At 43.6% G+C, this 20,729-nt stretch overlaps 1 protein-coding gene across 1 annotated transcript; it reads left to right on the top strand.

Annotated features, from left to right (window-relative positions):
• The first annotated feature begins 12,698 nt into the window (after nucleotides 1-12,698).
• ftr86 (finTRIM family, member 86) lies at nucleotides 12,699-18,730 on the top strand. Its single transcript, XM_045703625.2, has 9 exons — nucleotides 12,699-13,300; nucleotides 13,437-13,532; nucleotides 13,728-13,961; nucleotides 14,073-14,232; nucleotides 14,348-14,446; nucleotides 14,555-14,590; nucleotides 15,254-15,319; nucleotides 15,479-15,681; nucleotides 16,095-18,730. The coding sequence occupies exons 1-9, from the start codon at nucleotides 12,791-12,793 to the stop codon at nucleotides 16,428-16,430; spliced, it is 1,740 nt and encodes a 579-aa protein (XP_045559581.1). The 5' UTR covers nucleotides 12,699-12,790; the 3' UTR covers nucleotides 16,431-18,730.
• The last annotated feature ends 1,999 nt before the right edge of the window (nucleotides 18,731-20,729 follow it).

Genomic DNA, 20,729 nt, shown 5'->3' with positions numbered 1-20,729 from the left:
ATATCAACTACGGGTAAATCAACTGTTGAAGACAAGAACTACAACCGGCAACAGGAAGTGCGTCACGACGCTGGGATCAGCCTGCACGCAGACGACAGGAGGAGCAAGTTTAAACCACGCTCCTCCTCCCTCTGATAGGCCAGCATTGAGCAGGAACTATCTCTGTCAGAGTATAAAAGCGAGAACAATAGGATGTGTCGTTCTTTTCTCTGTTTGCCCTGCGAGGTAAAACAGCGAGACCGTATATACGAACAACCCATTTACCACACACGTGTTTGCATTAATTAAAGTACAAATAAATCAGAAGTTACTATGTGCTGACTATTTTGTTCTGATACCAGAAACGAACTGTCGCAACATTAACAGACAATACTAATTTCTTATTTGAAGCAGGGCAATTCCACGGTGACAGAATTTCTAGGAGATTTTTCACTTAATGTAAGCCATTCAAAAACCATTGCCTTTAAAAGTTTAACAAACCATACAATTCACAATGACTACTTTGAACAATTTACACTAATATTTTACAAAACATTTACTAGAAGAACTGGGCAGATGCAAAGTTTGGTAACCTAATTTCTGTAAAATCTCCTTTTATCAACAAAAAAAGAATTGACCATGTTTTCCAAGAACTCTGTTAACACATTTGTTCCCAAATCTTCCCCAACCTTGTCACAATGCAAGTGTTATGCCATAACCTTGGCATGTAATAATTTTTGTTTTGATATATATATATATATAAACTACATATATAAAAAAAAGAATGTCCCTTTTTCAGGACCCTGTCTTTCAAAGATAACTTGTAAAAATCCAAATAACTAAACAGATCTACAGGTCTGTGCGTGATTTCCTGCAAGACAGGAATGTCAGTGTTCTGCCATGGCCAGCGAAGAGCCAGGATCTCAATCCCATTGAGCATGTCTGGGACCTGTTGGATCGGAGGGGGAGGGCTAGGGCCATTCCCCCCCAGAAATGTCCCGGAACTTGCAGGTCCCTTGGTGGAAGAGTGGGGTAACATCTCACAGCATCTCATGCCCAAGAACGCAAAGGCAACCTGCCTAAATGACTACAGACCCGTAGCACTCACGTCCGTAGCCATGAAGTGCTTTGGAAGGTTGGTAATGGCTCACATCAACACCATTATCCCAGAAACCCTGACCCACTCCAATTTGCATACCGCCCAAACGGATCCACAGATGATGCAATCTCTATTGCACCCCACACTGCCCTTTCCCACCTGGACAAAAGGAACACTTACGTGAGAATGCTATTCATTGACTACAGCTCAGCGTTCAACACCGTAGTACCCTCAAAGCTCATCACTAAGCTAAGGATCCTGGGACTAAACACCTCCCTCTGCAACTGGATCCTGGACTTCCTGACGGGCCGCCCCCAGGTGGTGAGGGTAGGCAGCAACACATCTGCCACGTTGATCCTCAACACTGGAGCTTCCCAGGGGTGCGTGCTCAGTTCCCTCCTGTACTCCCTGTTCACCCACGACTGCATGACCAGGCACGACTCCAACACCATCATTAAGTTTGCAGATGACACACCAGTGGTCACCGACAATGACGAGACAGCCTAAAGGGAGGAAGTCAGAGACCTGGCCGGGTGGTGCCAGAATAACAACCTATCCCTCAACGTAACCAAGACTAAGGAGATTATTGTGGACTACAGGAAAAGGAGGACCGAGCACGCCCCCATTCTCATCGACGGAGCTGTTGTGGAGCAGGTTGAGAGCTTCAAGTTCCTTGGTGTCCACGTCAACAACAAACTAGAACGGTTCAAACACACCAAGACAGTCGTGAAGAGGGCACGACAAAGCCTATGCCCCCTCAGGAAACTAAAAAGATTTGGCATGGGTCCGGAGATCCTCAAAAGGTTCTACAGCTGCATCATCGACAGCATCCTGACTGGTTACATCACTGCCTGGTACGGCAACTGCTCTGCCTCTGACCGCAAGGCACTACAGAGGGTAGTGCGTACGGCCCAGTTCTCTCTACTATCATTTTACATTTACATTTTACATTTTAGTCATTTAGCAGACTCACTTATCCAGAGCGACTTACAGTAGTGAATGCTTACATTTCATTTTTTTTGTACTACCACATGGCAAGCGGTACCGGAGTGCCAAGTCTAGGACAAAAAGGCTTCTCAACAGTTTTTACCCCCAAGTCGTAAGACTCCTGAACAGGTAATCAAATGGCTACCCAGACTATTTGCATTGTGTGCCCCCCCACCCCAACCCCTCCTTTTACGCTGCTGCTACTCTCTGTTTATCATATATGCATAGTCACTTTAACTATACATTCATGTACATACTAGCTCAATTGGGCCGACCAACCAGTGCTCCCGCACAGTGGCTAACCGGGCTATCTGCATTGTGTCCCACCCGACAACCCCTCTTTCACGCTACTGCTACTCTGTTCATCATATATGCATAGTCACTTTAACCATATCTACATGTACATACTACCTCAATCAGCCTGACTAACCGGTGTCTGTATGTAGCCTCGCTACTTTTATAGCCTCGCTACTGTATATAGCCTGTCTTTTTACTGTTGTTTTATTTCTTTACCTATCTATTGTTCACCTAATATATTTTTTGCACTATTGGTTAGAGCCTGTAAGTAAGCATTTCACTATAAGGTGAAATGCTGTTGTATTCAGCGCACGTGACAAATAAACTTTGATTTTATTTGATTTGAAGATATGTCGAAGCCTTTGAGCCCAACAAATGGCAGGCTACCCCACCCAAATCCAGAGGCCTTGAAGCCACCTCCTGCTGTTCAGGGCCATCCACTGGCATTTTATACAAGTAATCTGCTGCACTGCTGCTTGGATTCCCCCCCTCCCCCGAGATTTCACACTCCTGCACACAGGGCGAGTGACTCTGAACGAACTTACAAAGGCTAGCCCCAAGTCGTTCTATATTTTTTTTAATTATTGGGCATTTTGCTATTTGCCTCATGACGCCTGCATGCTTTGTTGACTACAAACTTTCTTTACCCAACCGTGGGAGAGACTTATGTTTGTTCCCACACTCGGGACTCTGACTCTCTATTGGTTACGCAGACTTTTGGCCTCCCATCCCATTCTAACCACCTCTTGCCGGATTTGTATTCATGTTACCTGATGAAATTGCTGTACAATATGATCTTGTTGCCATCTGATGCACGTTCAGATGTCATAAATCAGCACTGCAGAGCTCTCCCTGTCCTATGCTGTGCCCTGATTGTATTACTGTTGATGATATCTGGAAATGTGGATGTACTCCCTGGCCCATCTACTGTTGCTAGCCCCAATTCTGACTTGTGCTCTGATATCTGCTTCACTGATTTATGCTCTCGTAAAAGCCTGGTTTTTCTGCATGTTCACACTAGAAGCTTATTACCTAAAATGGATCAATTGAAAGTGTGGGTTCACAGCTCCAATCCAGATGTGTTGGTCATTAATGAGATGTGGTTAAGGAAGAGTGTTTTGAATACTGATGTTAACCTTTCTGGTTATAACCTTTTTCGGCAAGACAGATCTTCCAAAGGTGGAGGAGTGGCAATCTTTACCAAGGATCACCTTCAGTGCTCAGTTGTGTCCACCAAGTCTGTCCCCAAACAATTTGATTTGCTGGTTTTAAGTATTAAACTTTCAAATAGCTCTTTGTTGACTGTTTCTGGATGCTATCGTCCTCCATCAGCACCGGCTTGTACCCTACCTACCCTAAGCTCTCCCCTGGCCCCTTACACTAAGTCTGAATTTGTCCTGCTAGGTGACCTAAACTGTGACATTCTTAAACCACCTGACCAAGTCCTAAAGCAATGGGACTCCCTAAATCTTTCTCAGATTATTACTAATCCCGCAAGGTATGACTCCAAACACCCAGAGAAGGCTACTCTTCTTGATGTTATCCTCACAAATAATCCTGATAGGTATCAGTCTGGTGTTTTCTGTAATGATCTTAGTGATCACTGTTTTACAGCTTGTGTTCGTAATGGCTGCTCAGTGAAACGACATGTCCTGAATGTCATAGACGCTTGCTAAAAAACTTTAATGAGCAAGCCTTCCTTCTGTACCTGGCCTATGTAAAATGGTATAAAATCAGCTTGATCTCCTCTGTCAAAGACACTTTTTAAAAATATTTTCAGTGGTATTGTTAACAAACATGTCCCCATAAAGAAAATTAGAATTAATAACCGGTTCAGCCCCTGGTTCGACCGTGATCTTGCAGAGTTACTCCACCTCAAGAATTACATTTGTCGAAAGGCCCGGCACACACATTCTCAGGCTGACAGGCTCTCGTTCAGGCAAATGAGAAATAAGTGCACTCAAGCTATCAGGAAGGCCAAAGTTAGTTACTTTCAAGAGCAGTTCTCTCTCTCTGGGTCTAAACCCAAGAAGTTCTGGAAAACGTTTAAAGACCTGGAGAATAAACCCTCTTCCTCACATCTGCCCGTCCCTTAAAGTTGATGATGTGGTTGTTACTGACAAGAAGCACATGACTGAGCTCTTTAATCACCACTTCATTAAGTCAGGATTCCTATTTGACTCAGCCATGCCTCCTTGCCCGTCCAACATTTCCTCATCTCCCACCCCTTCTAATGCTAATATCCCCGATGCTGTCCCCTCTTTTTCCCTTGCCCCGCTACGAAGTTTCTCCCTGCAGCCAGTCATTGTGTCCGAGGTGCTAAAGGAGCTCCTGAAACTTGACCCCCCAAAAACATCAGGGTCAGATGGTTTAGACCCTTTCTTCTTTAAGGTTGCTGCCTCTATTATCGCCAAGTCTACCTCTGACCTTTTTAACCTGTCTTTCTTTTCTGGGGAGGTTCCCATTGCTTGGAAGGCAGCCACGGTTCATCCTTTATTTAAAGGGGCAGATCAAGCTGTTATAGGCATATTTCTATTTTGCCCAGTTTATAAAAAGTGTTGGAAAAACTTGTCAATAATCAACTGACTGGCTTTCTTGATGTCTATAGTATTCTCTCTGGTATGCAATCTGGTTTCTGCTCACGTTATGGATGTGTCACAGCAACCTTAAAGGTCCTCAATGATATCACCATTGCCCTTGATTCTAAGCAACGTTGTGTTGCTATTTTTATTGACTTGGCCAAAGCATTTGATACGGTAGACCATTCCATTCTTGTGGGCCGGCTAAGGCGTATCGGTGTCTCTATGGGGTCTTTGGCCTGGTTTGCTAACTACCTCTCTCAGAGTGCAGTGTATAAAGTCAGAAAATCTGCTCTCTCAGCCACTGCCTGTCACCAAGGGAGTACCCCAAGACTCAATCCTAGGCCCCACGCTGTTCTCAATTTACATCAACAACATAGCTCAGGCAGTATGAAGACATCTCATCCATTTATATGCAGATGATACAGTCTTATACTCAGCTGGCCCCTCCCCGGATGTTGTGTTAAATGCTCTACAACAAAGCTTTCTTACTGTCCAACAAGCTTTCTCTACCCTTAACCTTGTTCTGAACACCTCCAAAACAAAGGTCGTGTGGTTTGGTAAGAAGAATGCCCCTCTCCCCACAGGTATGATTACTACCTCTGAGGGTTAGAGCTTGAGGAGTCACCTCATACAAGTACTTGAGAGTATGGCTAGACGGTACACTGTCCTTCTCTCAGCACATATCAAAGCTGCAGGCTAAAGTTAAATCTAGACTTGGTTTCCTCTATCGTAATCGCTCCTCTTTCATCCCAGCTGCCAAACTAACCCTGATTCGGATGACCATCCTACTCATGCTAGTTTATGGAGACATAATTTATAGATCGGCAGGTAAGGGTGCTCTCGAGCGGCTAGATGTTCTTTACCATTCGGCCATCCGATTTGCCACCAATGCTCCGTATATCCGTCGCAAGACCCACTGGTTGATGCTTATTTATAAAACCCTCTTAGGCCTCACTCCCCCCTATCTGAAATCTCTACTGCAGCCCTCATCCTCCACATACAACACCCATTCCGCCAGTCACATTCTGTTAAAGGTCCCCAAAGCACACACATCCCTGGGTCACTCGTCTTTTCAGTTCGCTGCAGCTAGCGACTGTAACGAGCTGCAACAAACACTCAAACTGGACCGTTTTATCTCAATCTCTTCATTCAAAGACTCAATCATGGACACTCTTACTGATAGTTGTGGCTGCTTTGCATGATGTATTGTTGTCTCTACCTTCTTGCCTTTGTGCTGTTGTCTGTGCCTAATAATGTTTGTACCATGTTTTTGTGCTGCTGCCATGTTGTGTTTCTACCATGCTGTGTTGTCATGTGTTGCTGCCTTTCTATGTTGTTGTCTTAGGTCTCTCTGGGACTGGGATATTAGTCAGGATCGAGGGAAAGATGAACGGAGAAAAGTACAGAGAGATAATTGATGAAAACCTGCTCCAGAGCACTCAGGCCCTCAGTCTGGGGCTAAGGTTCACCTTCCAACAGGACACTGACCCTAAGCATACAGCCAAGGCAATGCAGGAGTGGCTTCGGGACACGTCTCAGATTGTCCTTAAGTGGCCCAGCCAGAGCCCGGACTTGAACCCAATCGAACATCTCTGGAGAGACCTGAACATACAGTAGCTGTGCAGCAACACTCCCCATCCAACCTGACAGAGCTTGAGAGGAACTGCAGAGAAGAATGGGAGAAACTCCCCAATACAGTTGTGCCAAGCTTGTAGCGTCATACCTACAAAGACTTGAGGCTTTAATCGCTGCCAAAAGTGCTTCAACAAAGTACTGAGTAAAGGGTCTGAATGCTTATGTAAATGTGATATTTCAGGTTTTTTTTTATATACATTTGCAAAAATGTTTAAAACCTGTTTTTGCTTTGTCATTATGGGGTATTGTGTGTAGATTGATGAGGGATTTTTTTAATCCATTTTAGAGTAAGGCTGTGACGCAACAAAATGTGGAAAAAGTCAAGGAGACTGACTACTTTCCAAATGCACTGTATTCTACTTATCACTGTTTTCTACCTCTCATTCAGCAACATAATGTCAACTTTCACTGCTATGCGGGCAGCACACAGCTGTACATTTCAATGAAACATGGTGAAGCCACAAAATTGCCTACCCTGGAAGCCTGTGTGTTTCAGACATAAGGAAGTGGATAGCGACAAATGTTTTAATTTTAAACTCGGACAAAACCGAGATGCTAGTTCTAGGTCCCAAGAAAGAAAGAGATCTGCTGTTTGATCTGACAATTAATATTGATGGTTGTACAGTAGTCTCAAATAAAACTGAAGGACGTCTGCATTACTCTGGACCCTGATCTCACTTTTGATGAACTGATCAAGAATATTTTAAGGGCAGCTTTTTTACATCTTTGTACATTGCAAAAATCTGAAACATTTTGTCCAAAAATTATGCAGAAAAGCTCATCCATGATTTTGTCACTTCTAGATTAGACTACATACATGGTTTTACTGCTAACCTACAAAGCATTACATGGACTACTGGTGTCCTGTGTGAATTTAAGAGGCTCTCTCTCGCTCTACGTCTAAATTCTTGGCTATGACAAGTCAACTGACATTTACTCCTGAGGTACTGACCTGTTGCACCCTCTACAACAACTGTGATTATTATTTGACCCTGCTGGCCATCTATGAACATTTCAACATCTTGAAGAACGATCTGGCCTTAATGGCCACCTACTCTTATAATCTCCACCCGGCACAGGCAGAAGAGGACTGGCCAACTCTCACAGCCTGGTTCCTCTCTAAGTTTATTCCTGGTTCCCGCCTTTCTAGGGAGTTTTTCCTAGCCACCGTATTTCTACATCTGCATTGCTTGCTCTTTGGGGTTTTAGGATGGGTTTCTGTATAAACACTGACATCTGCTGATTGTAAAAACACCTTTTATAAATACATCTGTTTGAATCACCATTTTATTTCAGCAGGCCCTCTCTTTGAAAGAACTTCTAAGCCCAATGATATCGGGCTGGATACTGATAGGGGAAACCTGCTGAATGATCAGAGAAATGATAGTCAAAGCTTTTCTTTTAGGCTATTTACAGAAAAATAAGTATTGGATGCTTTGCTAGCAATAGATAAGAAATCCACAGGTGCCAACGGATTGGATCATAGTCTGCTTAAGTATGCAGCACCCATCATTGTTGGCTCAATAACCCACATTTTTTATTTAACATTTAACAATGTACATCAATCAGGAATTATTCAAAAAGTATGGAAATCAGCTCGTGCTGCCACTCCATAAGGGTGGTTAGTAATGTTAATAATTATCGTCCCATTTCAAGGCTTCCTTGTCAAGATTCTTGGTAAATGTACAACTTTTGTATCTGAGTTGTATTTTGAATGTAAACCAAATCAGGGTTTAGGCTTCGGTATAGCACTATTACACCAACCACTTTAGTTGTTTAATGATCTTGTCTATGTTTTAGGCACCCAAATGAAATGTCTGCTTTGTTTGTGGTGCTGTCAAAAGCTTTTCCTATGGTTGGTCATGCTATTTTATTGAATAAGTTGTCCTCGATAGGCCTGAGCTCTAACACCTGTTCATGTGTGTCCTTTTATATGGACCTGCTGCTTACACAGTATAGCCACGCGCTCCAGCAGGTATATCTCTCTGGTCACCCCTAAAGCCAACTCCTCCTTTGGTCGTCTCTCCTTCCAGTTCTCTGCTGCCAATGACTGGAACGAACTACAAAAATCTCTGAAAATGGAAAGACTTATCTCCCTCACTAGCTTTAAGCACCAGCTGTCAGAGCAGCTCACAGATCACTGCACCTGTACATAGCCCATCTATAATTTAGCCCAAACTACTACCTCTTCCCCTACTGTATTTATTTATTTTATTTATTTTGCTCCTTTGCACCATATTATTTATATTTTAACTTTGAACTTTCTTCAAACTACAAATCTACCATTCCAGTATTTCTTTTCTTGCTATACTTTATTTACTTTGCCACCATGGCATTTTTTTGCCTTTACCTCCCTTATCTCACATCATTTGCTCACATTGTATATAGTCTTATTTTTTTTTCTACTGCATCATTGATTGTATGTTGTTTTACTCCATGTGTAACTCTGTGTTTTTGTATGTTGTCGAACTGCTTTGCTTTATCTTGGCCAGGTCGCAATTGTAAATGAGAACTTGTTCTCAACTTGCCTACCTGGTTAAATAAAGATGAAATAAAATAAAAATAAATACAATTTCTGTATCCATTGTATTGTTTATTATTGTAGGTACAACCACATTATTGTGGACACACAGTATTTGCTATTTTATTAGGATCCCCATTAGCTGTTGCAAAAGCAGCAGCTACTCTTCCTGGGGTCCACACAAAACATGAGACATGATATAATATAGAACATTAATAGACAACAGCTCAAGGACAGAACTACATCAATTTAAAAATGACAAAAGGCACACGTAGCCTACATATCAATACATACACACAAACTATCTAGGTCAAATAGGGGTGTTGCTTTATCTGTTTTTTGAAACCAGGTTTGCTGTTCACTTGAGCAATATGAGATGGAACGGAGTTCCATGCAATGATGGCTCTATATGATACTGTACGCTTTCTTTCATTTGTTCTGGATTTCGGGACTGTGAAAAGACCCCTGGTGGCTTGTCTAGTGGGGTAAGTGTGTGTGTGTCAGAGCTATGTGTAAGTTGACTATGCAAACAATTTGGGATTTCAACAGATTTCATGTTTCTATTTAAAGACTAGAAGTGATGAAGTCAGTCTCTCCTCAACTCTTAACCAAGAGAGAGTGGCATGCATAGTGTTTATATCTGCCATCTGATTACAATGAAGAGCAAGACGTGCCACTCTGTTCTGGGCCAGCTGCAGCTTAACTAGGTCTTTCCTTGCAGCACTCAACCACACAACTGGACAATAATCAATATAAGACAAAACTACAGCCTACAGGACTTGCTTTTTGGAGGGTGGTGTCAAAAAAGCAGAGCATCTCTTTATTACGGACAGATCTATCCCCATCTTTACAACCATTGAATCTATATGTTTTGACCATGACCGTTTGCATTCTAAGGTAATGCGAAGTAATTTAGTCTCCTCAACTTGTTCAACAGAAACACCATTCATTACCAGATTCAGCTTAGGTCTAGAACTTAGGGAATGATTTGTACCAAATACAATGTTCTTAGTTTTAGAGATGTTCAGGACCAGTTTATTACTGGCCACCGATTCCAAAACAGACTGCAACTCTTTGTTAAGGGTTTCAGTGACTTCATTAGCTGTGGTTGCTGATGCAAATATGGTTGAATCATCAGCATACATGGACACACATGCTTTGGCCTAGAGAGCTGTCCTGCGGTACACCACACTTTACATGTTTGACAGAGAAGCTTCCATTAAAGAAAACCCTTTGAGTTCTATTAGATAGATGGCTCAGAATCGACGATATGGCAGAGGTTGAAAAGCCATAACACATACGTTTTTCAACAACATTTTATGGTCAATAATATCAAAGGCTGCACTGAAATTTAACAGTACAGCTCCCACAATCTTCTTATGAATTTCTATCAACCAATCATCAGTAATTTGTGTCATGTTGAGTGCCCTTTCTCTAAAAGCATGCTGAAAGTCTGTTGTTAATTTGTTTACAGAGAAATAGCATTGTATTTGGTCAAACATAATTTTTTCCAACAGTTTGCTAAGAGCTGGCTGCAAGCTTATAGGTCTGCTGCTGGAACCAGTAAAGGCCCGCTTTACCACTCTTGGGTAGCGGAATTACTTTGGCTTCCCTCCAGGCCTGAGGACAAAGACTTTCCTCTAGACTCAGATTAAAGATATGACAGATAGGAGAGGCTATCGAGTCAGCTACCATCCTCAGTAGAGTAGCTTTCCATCTAAATTGTCAAAGCCAGGAGGTTTTTCATTATTGATAGATAACGATAATTTTCCACCTCTCCCACACTAACTTTACAACACCCAATGCTTTTCTTTCATTATTTCGTTTTTTTTATGCATGAATACGATGTCTCACTGTTCGTTGTTGGCATTTCATGCCTAAGTTTGCTCACTTTGCCAATGAAGCAATAATTAAAATAATTGGCAACATCAAATGGTTTTGTGATGAATAAGGCATCTGATTTGATGAAAGATGGAGTTGAATTTGTCTTTCTGCCTATAATTTCATTTAAAGTACTCTACAAGAAAAAATGTGATCATCATTATATCATTGATCTTGGCTTCATAATACAGTTTCTTATTCTTTTTGTTGAGTTCAGTCATATAATTCGTCAATTTGTTGTAAATTAGCCGGTCAGATGTGCAGCCAGACTTATTAGCCACTCTTTTTGCACCATCTCTTTCAACCATTGTCACGACTGTCGTAAGGAGTGGACCAAAACGCAGCGGGAAAATGTATACTCATCTTCTTTTTTTATTTGAAGAAGGAAAAACAAAATAAACACGTATACAAAACAAACGACTCCCAACAATCCCATCAGGTGCAACAAACACTAAACCAGGAAATAACTACCCACCAACCCCCATAGAACAAACACCCCTATAAATAGGACCTTCAATCATAGGCAACGAGAAGCAGCTGCCTCCAATTGAAGGTCAACCCAATAAACACCACATAGAAATAGACCAACTAGAAATAACATAGAAATACACTAACATAGAACATAACTCAAACAACCCCGAAACACCCTAAACAAACACCCCCTGCCACACCCTGACCAAACTACAATAACAAACAGCCCCTTTACTGGTCAGGACGTGACAACCATACAGTTTTTCAATTGCTCATCAATCCATGGAGCCTTAACAGTTCTAACAGTCAGTTTTTTAACAGGTGCATGTTTATCAATAATTGGAAGAAGCAATTTCATAAATTCATCAAGTGCAGCGTCTGGATGCTCCTTATTTATCACATCAGACCAACAAATATTTTTAACATCATCCACATAAGAGTCAGCTAAATCTTTTGTATGATCTTTTATACTATTTTAGGCCCAGCTTTTGGAACGTTGGCTTTCCTGGATATAGCCACTGTACTGTGATCACTGCATCCAATGGGTACGGATACAACTTTAGAACAAAGTTCTACAGTATTAGTAAAAATGTGATCGATACATGTGGATGATGTAGTTCCTGTAGTGTTTGTAAACACCCTGGTAGGTTGATTAATAATCTGAACCAGATTACAGGCACTGGTTACAGTGAGAAGCTTCCTCTTGAGCGGACTTTCCTCTAGGATCAGATTATAAAAATATTGACAGAAAACCAGTCAATATTAAGGTCCCCAAGAAAGTAGACCTCTGTTAACATCACATACACTATCAAGCATTTCACACATATTATTTAGATACTGACTGTTAGCACTTGGTGGCCTATAGAAACACCCCAAAAGAAAAGGCAGTGTATTTTTTTAAACAAGAACTAGGCTATTTATATCCACAGAGAAGGTGAAAATGTGGTTCCTTCTTGTAGAAGATGAAAAACCTGTTGGTCTACCTCCTTGATATTATTTAAAAAATGTAGACAACTGAGGCGGGCCTGCAACTACAGTGTTTCTACCTCATCAATGTGACTGTGCCATTTTTTACATTCATTTTTATTTAACCTTTATTTAACTTGGCAAGTCAATTAAGAACAAATTCTTATTTACAATGACGGCCTACCCCGGCCAAACCCTCACATCAGATAGAATGTTTTGGAAACTCCTTACCGGTCTTACCTGTTTTTCCTGCCTTGCCCAAGCCCAGCCCTTTTTGGTTTTAACCAGCATGCTGTGTCATTTGGGAAGCATTGGTCTTACTTAGAATGACTGTGGTCCACTCTATCTCCAGGACCTACATTTCCCACCACCATGGCCGCTGCCGCATGGCCTGAGGAGGAGTTTGTGTGCTCTGTCTGTCTGGAGACGCTACGTGACCCTGCCACGCTGCCCTGTGGTCACACCTACTGCCTGTCCTGCATCCAGGGGCACTGGGACCGGAATGAGGCCAAGGGTCAGTGTAACTGCCCCCAGTGTAGACAGGTCTTCACCCCACGACCCTCTCTGGCCAAGAGCACAGTGCTAGTGGAGGCCATGGAGAAACTGAGAAGAAAGGGTATCCAGGAGCATCCCTACCTCTCTATCTCGTCTGCCCCACCATCCATGCCTGTCTACCTGGAGGTGTGTGCGGACACAGGCCTTCGCCAAGGGGGGATGTACCCCCAGCTGCCAGTCGTCAGCCACAGGCTTTGCCCTCAACACCAGCGGCCCCTAGAGCTCTACTGCCATGACGATAAGGAATGTGTGTGTGACGAGTGTTGTCGTCATGGACACAAGGGCCACCGTGTGGTTAAGCCAGATGAGGAGAGGAAGGAGAGACAGGTAAAGAACCATGACTGTGTGTTTTTTCTGTTGCCACAACTATTTTATTTGAATATAACGGCATCATTTGAATTTGATAAAATACTGGGTGCTTGAGAGAATCCTGTGTTTCTGTATACTGTGTCCCTATGTGCAGAGGGAGCTAGTTCCGATGCAGGCCGAGACACAGAGGAGGATCCAAGAGATGGAGAAGGAGCTCAAGGAGTTCCCACAAGCTGCCCAGCTCCACAAAGTAAGGAAACCCCTCATCAATGGCAGTATGAGTAAAATATGTTGTGGTTACATCATTTGTTGTCAGAGCCTAGTAGTTAGTCACAGTTTCATAACACTCTGTCCCCTCTTTCACTTCCTCCTCGTCTCTCCCCCTCTATCCATCCCTCCATTTTTGCTTTGCTTCTCTCAATGTCTGTGTCCTCTCTCTTCTCAGAGCTCAGTCCAGGTCCTACAGAAGGAGGGTGTGGAGCTCTTCTCTGAGCTGGTGAAGAGTGTGGAGCTGATGGGTACCCAGGTCAGGGAGCTGCTTTGTACCCATGAGGACTCCATGGGCAGCCGGTCTGAGGGCCACATCCATAAACTGGAGCAGGAGCTGGCCCAGCTCCGCAGGAAAGACCAGGAACTCAGCAGACTGGCCAGCATGCAGGATCACATCTGCTTCTTAAAGGTACAAGGGGACAAGATAATGGGATTGAGATGATGACAGTTTAATTCAGACAAGTGCCAATGACCATCCTCACCACCAGGTGTTATTGTCTTAATCTATCGTCTTTCACAGAATTTCTTCACCCTGGAGCCCCTCACACAGAATGGGGGCAGAGAGGGGGTAGGGCTGGGTGAGGAGGCCCTTGTGTCTGAGATTCAAACCGTGATGGGAGAGCTAAGAGATGGACTACAGGATCTCTGTAAATCCAGCATGGCCAAGATCTTCCGAACTGGTGAGTTCATGGGCGTTTTCAATGGCCTGAAACATATACAGGGAAATTAGGACCTGTTTTACTATTTTCCAGTATATACTTCTTAATATTACTGAAACTGTTTTCTTGCTTGTAGTGAATGATGCCACTCTTAGTCCGTCTCAGTTGTTCAGTGGTCAAGTTGCAGGGAACGGAGCATCTACTGACAACAATCAGGTGGCTACACAAAACACAGGTAAGCATCTACAAGTCATGTTAAAAGAAAAAGAAAACACAGAAAGGTGCAGCTGACATTTCCTATCAGAATGTTAGTCTTTTTATATTTGTATTAATCTCCCTGCAGCTTCCGAGGTCCCATCAAACCCTCGACTGAACACAGGTAAATGTTTCATTCAGTCTTTGTATGAGAAGATTATCAAGTACATCAACCTTTAATAACAGACTAAAGATGCTTTCCCTTTGTTGCATTTTAGTATGTGAAATAACATCAAACCCTTCACCTCTACCTCCACCTAGCCGATTAAACTCAACTCCACGGAGTTGAGTGGCGACTAGTGTCGGCGGACTGGAGCTCCGACGTCACATATAGACGTTTTTATTAAAAAAAGACTGATTTCAGCTCCCAGAGAATAGCCCGCAATTACACACATGGTGCTGAAACCAGTCGTTTTTGATAAAAACTTCATTTTATGTGACGTTGGAGCTCCAGTCCACCCATACTCAACTCGATCATAAATCGTTGAGTTTAGTCGGCTACCTCCACCTAGACCTCAAGGTAAATGCATTATGAGTATTCTGAAAAAAGTTAAAGTTTCAGAATAACCGTAAAAACAGCCTTCTTATTTTCTCACCTCTATTGCTTTTCTTTAGTGAATGAGGTGACATCAACAAACTTTCTACGTCAACCTCCATTACCTCCAACTGGATCTGAAGATAAATGTATAAACAGCAGTCTGAGGATTTTTCAGTGTAGTTCCAAAGTTTGCATTAAAATGCCAATAAAATGTTGACATTAGACATTTTTATTTTCTCTCACTTTTAGTGAACCAGGTGACCACTGTTGGTTTGGCAAACCCAGAGCCGAAAACCAGAGAACAAATGCTCAAATGTGAGTACCCTTTTTACTGCTTTCCACCCTTTAAATAGTAATAGAAATGTAGCCAAATTCACCATTGAAGCGTCTTCAGATCTTCAGACAACGAAAGTGAGTGTGGACTACAAAGGAAGACAATAGCATGACCAGTCTTTCCTGTATTTCTCCATGTAGTTTGCTTAAATCCGACATTCGACCCCAACACTGCGTACCGCCACCTGAAACTGGGTGATGGGGATCGTAAAGCCACTCTGAAAGCAGAGAAGCAGGACCAGCCGGAGCACCCCGACCGTTTCATCTACTGGAGACAGATACTGTGCAGGGAGCCCCTGGCTGGAAGCCCTTACTACTGGGAGACAGAGTGGACGGGCCAGAAGGTGTGTTATTACTGGCATAGAAATATAATTACTGGAAGGGACCCAGTGTCCCAGGCTACGACCACGCTTAACTCGAACACTCATGCGTACACACCAGTGGAGGCTGCTGAGGGGAGGACGGCTCATAATAATGGCTGGAATGGAGTCGATGGAATGTTATCAACCACATGTGTTTGATACCATTCCATTGGCTCCATTCCAGACATTATTATGAGCCGTCCTCCCCTCAGCAGCCTCTACTGGTACACACTCAATCTAATTATATTTCTATGGTTGCTCCCTCGTCATTAAGATCACATCAACTTATGTTATGTTCTTGAGAGGTGCCCTTGATTTGAATCTATCATCAATTGACTAGTTTTCACTATTTTGGCAATGAGTATTTTACTTCGTTTTTATTGTTTGTCACTCAGATCACTATCGGCGTGGCCTACAGAGACTTGAGCAGGAAGGAGGCTGACGACAGCAGCAGGCTGGGCTACAACGAGCAGTCTTGGAGCCTGAACTGGTCTGGGACGGGCTTCTCCATGTGGCACGCTGGGAAGGAGACCCAGCTAAGTTCAACCAAGGCTCGCAGGCTGGGGGTGTACCTGGACCAACATGAAGGAGTACTGGCCTTCTACAGGATCTCCAACAACCAGGCCCATCTCATCCATTCCCTCCAGACAGATTTTACTGGCCCCCTCTATCCCGGGTTCCGCTTCTGGTCAGGGGTTGGGGTGTCTGTGACTCTATGTCAACTGGACTAGGCTGGCATCTGGTCGTTCAGATCCATTCTGGAAGCCATGAGAAGGAAGTCAGCAATGACAATACAGTGCTCAGTGCTTAACAACAGTTTATAGAACTGATAGGAAAGTTCCAGTATTAGATGCTGATTTGCTGATAGCTCGTTCCAGCCATATCTCAGCTGCCGACCTATTGTCATGTGCCCTTTTGGATTGTGAGAATTATATTCAAATGCATGATAAAAAAAATAAAAAAAATAAGCATAAACAAAGTTGATTCAGGTGAATTTGAATTGTTTTCAAAATGCCAGTAGTAGCTTTCCACATAGGAAGAGCAACACTGGATCATTTGCCCACTGTTCTTATTTTCTCCTGGTTTGAGATAAGATTTGGCCCACCAGCCCACAATGCATTGTCATGACAATGATCTTTTGAGCTTACAGTGCATTCTGAAACTATTCAGACCCATTGACTTTTTCCACATTTTGTTACGTTACAGCCTTATTCTAAAATTGATTAAGTTTTTTCCTCAATCTACACACAATACCCCATAATGACTAAGCAAAAACAGGTTAAGACATTTTTTGCTAATTTATTAAAAATAAAAATATATTAACTGTACCGATTTGGACGCACATACTCATTCAAGGGTTTTTCTTCATTTTTACTATTTTCTACATTTTAGAATAATAGTGAAGACATCAAAACTATGAAATAACATCTATGGAATCATGTAGTAACCAAAATAGTGTTGAACAAATCAAAATATATTTTATATTTGAGGTAACCCCCATTTGCCTTGACAGCTTTGCACTGGTACTGTAAGTATTCAGACCCTTTACTCAGTATTTTACTTTGTTGAAGCACCTTTGGTAGCGATTACAGTCTTGAGGCTTCTTGGGAATGACGCTATAAGCTTGGTATTTGGGGAATTTCTCCCAATCTTCTCTGCCAATCCTCTCTAGCTCTGTCAGGTTGGATGGGGAGCGTCGCTGCACAGCTATTTTCAGGTCTCTCCAGAGATGTTCGATCAGATTCAAGTCTGGGCTCTGGCTGGGCCACTCAAGGACATTCAGAGACTTGTCCCGAAGCCACTCCTGCGTTGTCTTAGATGTGTGCTTAGGGTTGTTGTCCTGTTGGAAGGTGAACCTTCACCCCAGTCTGAGGTCCTGAGCACTCTGGAGCAGGTTTTCATCAAGGATCTCTCTGTACTTTGTGCCGTTCATCGATCCTTCTCCTGACTACTCCCAGTCCCTGCCGCTGAAAAACATCCCCACAGCATGATGCTGCCATCACCATGCTTCACTGTAGGGATGGTGCCAGGTTTCCTCCAGACGTGATGCTCGGGATTCAGGCCAAAGAGTTCAATCTTGGTTTCATCAGACCCAGAATTGTGTTTCTCATGGTCTGAGAGTCTTTAGGTGCCTTTTGGCAAACTCCAAGCGAGCTGTCATGTGCCTTTTACTGAGGAGTGGCTTCCGTCTGGCCACTCAACCATAAAGGCCTGATTGGTGGAGTGCTGCAGAGATGGTTGTCCTTCTGGAAGGTTCTCCCATCTCCACAGAGGAACTCTGGAGCTCTGTCAAAGTGACCATCGGGTTCTTGGTCACTTCCCTGACCAAGGCCCTTCTCCCCCGATTTCTCAGTTTGGCCGGGCGGCCAGCTCTAGGAAGAGTCTTCCACACTTCCAAACTTTTCCAATTTAAGAATGATGGAGGCCACTTTGTTCTTGGGGACCTTCAATGCTGCAGAAATGTTTTTGTACCCTTCCCCAGATCTGTGCCTCGAAAACAATCCTGTCTCGGAGCTCTAGGGACAATTCCTTCAACCTCATGGCTTGGTTTTTGCTCTGACATGCACTGTCAACTGTGGGACCTTATTTAGACAGGTGTGTTCCTTTCCAAATCATAATTTACTACAGGTGGACTCCAATCGAGTTGTAGAAACATCGCAGGAATGATCAATGGAGGAAACAGGATGCACCGGAGCTCAATTTTGAGTCTAATAGCAAAGGGTCTGAATACTTATGTAAATAAGGTATTTCTGTTTTTATTTTGTATAAATTTGCAGAAATTTCTAATCCTCTTTTTTGCTTTGTCATTATGGGGTATTCTGTGTAGATTGAAGAGTAAAAAAAAACATTTTATCAATTTTAGAATAAGGCTGTATCGTAACAAAATTTGGAAAAAGTCAAGGGTTCTGAATACTTTCCGAATGCACTCTATATTTAGAAATCTTTGTCTAAATCTGTATTGATACATAACTGTTTGGAAGAGACTATCATTGTCCTTATATATTATTAAACGCTGCACCATAATTGGCAAGGATGAATACAGTTGCATGCCTTTGAAGGAAACAAGACATGCAAATTGTAACATTTGGGGAAGTCACACATACAGTGTTGAAGACATGCCAATCCATTCCCAACTATACCTACTGGAAAATGTAACCCAATCTCAATTATTTTCTCTTCTCCACCGCTTACTTTATTATTCAGTTTGTTGCTTAGAGTTACATTTACATACAAGTAATCACTCACGTGTTTTGACTATCTCACCACATAGAACTTGTGAGAGGATTGTGCAGTAGATTTTATGGAATAGTTAGTATTATGTTTTACATCAAATCACACGTGTCACAACTTTGCTCTTTCTCCCTCTTTCTCTGATCTAGATGTTGGATACATGTATGGTGGAAAAAGAGTGCATCAGTGTAGACTACACTGTAGAGTGTCTGGCCATTCAGAGTAGTAGTAGTGGAATTCCCCCTAATGTCGTCACTTAAAAATATAAAAACTACTACCCGATGAACACGACATGGCCAAAAGACACCTGCTCGTTTAACATCTCATTCGAAATTCATGGCTATTAATATGGAGTTGGTCTCCCCCCCCCTTGCTGCTAAAACAGCCTCCATTCTTCTGGGAAGGCTTTCCACTAGATGTTGGAACAACGTTGCGGGGACTTGTTTCCATTTCCATGAGCATTAGTGAGGTAGGACACTGAAGTTGTGTCATAAAAATAGTTGTACTCATCCTTAAAAATGTCGTACTGGAGAGAAGAGGACCAAAACACAGCAGGTATGTGCAGGCTCATCTTGACTTTTATTCACTATCAAAATGAATGCCAAAATAACAAACCATGAGAATGACCGAACAACCAACAAACAGTCTGGCAAAGCATAGGCTCAACACAGAACAATTCCCCACAACCCCAAAGACAAACACACACACCTATATAGGACTTCCAATCAAAGGCAACTATACACACCTGCCTTCAATTGGAAGTCCCAATCATCAACCCAACATTTAACAAACACAAACATGCCACGTCCTGACCAAAACTAAAACACTAGCTCCATCTGCTGGTCAGGACGTGACAGTACCCCCCCCCTCAAGGTGCAGACCCCGGAATGCACCTAAAAAAGAAAAACAAGAAAATCCCCAATACCCCAACAAACAATAACCCCTAAACCTAAAGGGAGGGAAGGGAGGGTGGCTGCCGTCAACGACGGCACTGTGCTACACCCTCCCTCCCCAACCCACCTATCCTGGAGGTGGCTCAGGTGCAGGCCGTTCCAGGCTGTCGGGGCAGTCTGGCAACTCGGGACAGTCGGGGCAGTCTGGCAACTCGGGGCAGTCTGGCAACTCGGGGCAATCTGGCAACTCGGGACAATCTGGCAGCTGGGGACAGTCGGGGCAGTCTGGCAACTCGGGACAGTCGGGGCAGTCTGGCAACTCGGGACAGTCGGGGCAGTCTGGCAACTCGGGACAGTCGGGGCAGTCTGGCCACTCCGGCAGGTCAGGGCAGTCTGGCCACTCCGGCAGGTCAGGGCAGTCTGGCCACTCCGGCAGTTCAGCGCAGTCTGGCCACTCCGGCAGTTCAGCGCAGTCTGGCCACTTCGGCAGTTCAGCGCAGTCTGGCCACTCCGGCAGTTCAGCGCAGTCTGGCCACTCCGGCAGTTCAGCGCAGTCTGGCCACTCCGGCAGTTCAGCGCAGTCTGGCCTCTCTGGCGACTGTTGACTGGCGGGCAGCTCTGACGACTGTTGACTGGCGGGCAGCTCTGACGACTGTTGACTGGCGGGCAGCTCTGACGACTGTTGACTGGCGGGCAGCTCTGACGACTGTTGACTGGCGGGCAGCTCTGATGACGACTGTTGACTGGCGGGCAGCTCTGATGACGACTGTTGACTGGCGGGCAGCTCTGATGACGACTGTTGACTGGCGGGCAGCTCTGATGACGACTGTTGACTGGCGGGCAGCTCTGATGACGACTGTTGACTGGCGGGCAGCTCTGATGGCGACTGTTGACTGGCGGGCAGCT

This window comes from Salmo salar, chromosome 20 (assembly GCF_965601325.2).
Source record: "Salmo salar chromosome 20, fSalSal1, whole genome shotgun sequence".
In the NCBI taxonomy this organism is placed as follows: domain Eukaryota; kingdom Metazoa; phylum Chordata; class Actinopteri; order Salmoniformes; family Salmonidae; genus Salmo; species Salmo salar.
This window is presented reverse-complemented; position numbering and strand designations above follow the sequence as displayed.

Coding starts and splice junctions, on each gene's coding strand:
- ftr86 (XM_045703625.2), top strand. CDS start 12,791: ATGGCCGCTGCCGCATGGCCTGAGGAGGAGTTTGTGTGCTCTGTCTGT. Junction 13,962..14,072: donor ATCACATCTGCTTCTTAAAG/GTACAAGGGGAC, acceptor CGTCTTTCACAG/AATTTCTTCACCCTGGAGCC. Junction 14,591..15,253: donor AAACCCTCGACTGAACACAG/GTAAATGTTTCA, acceptor TCTCACTTTTAG/TGAACCAGGTGACCACTGTT.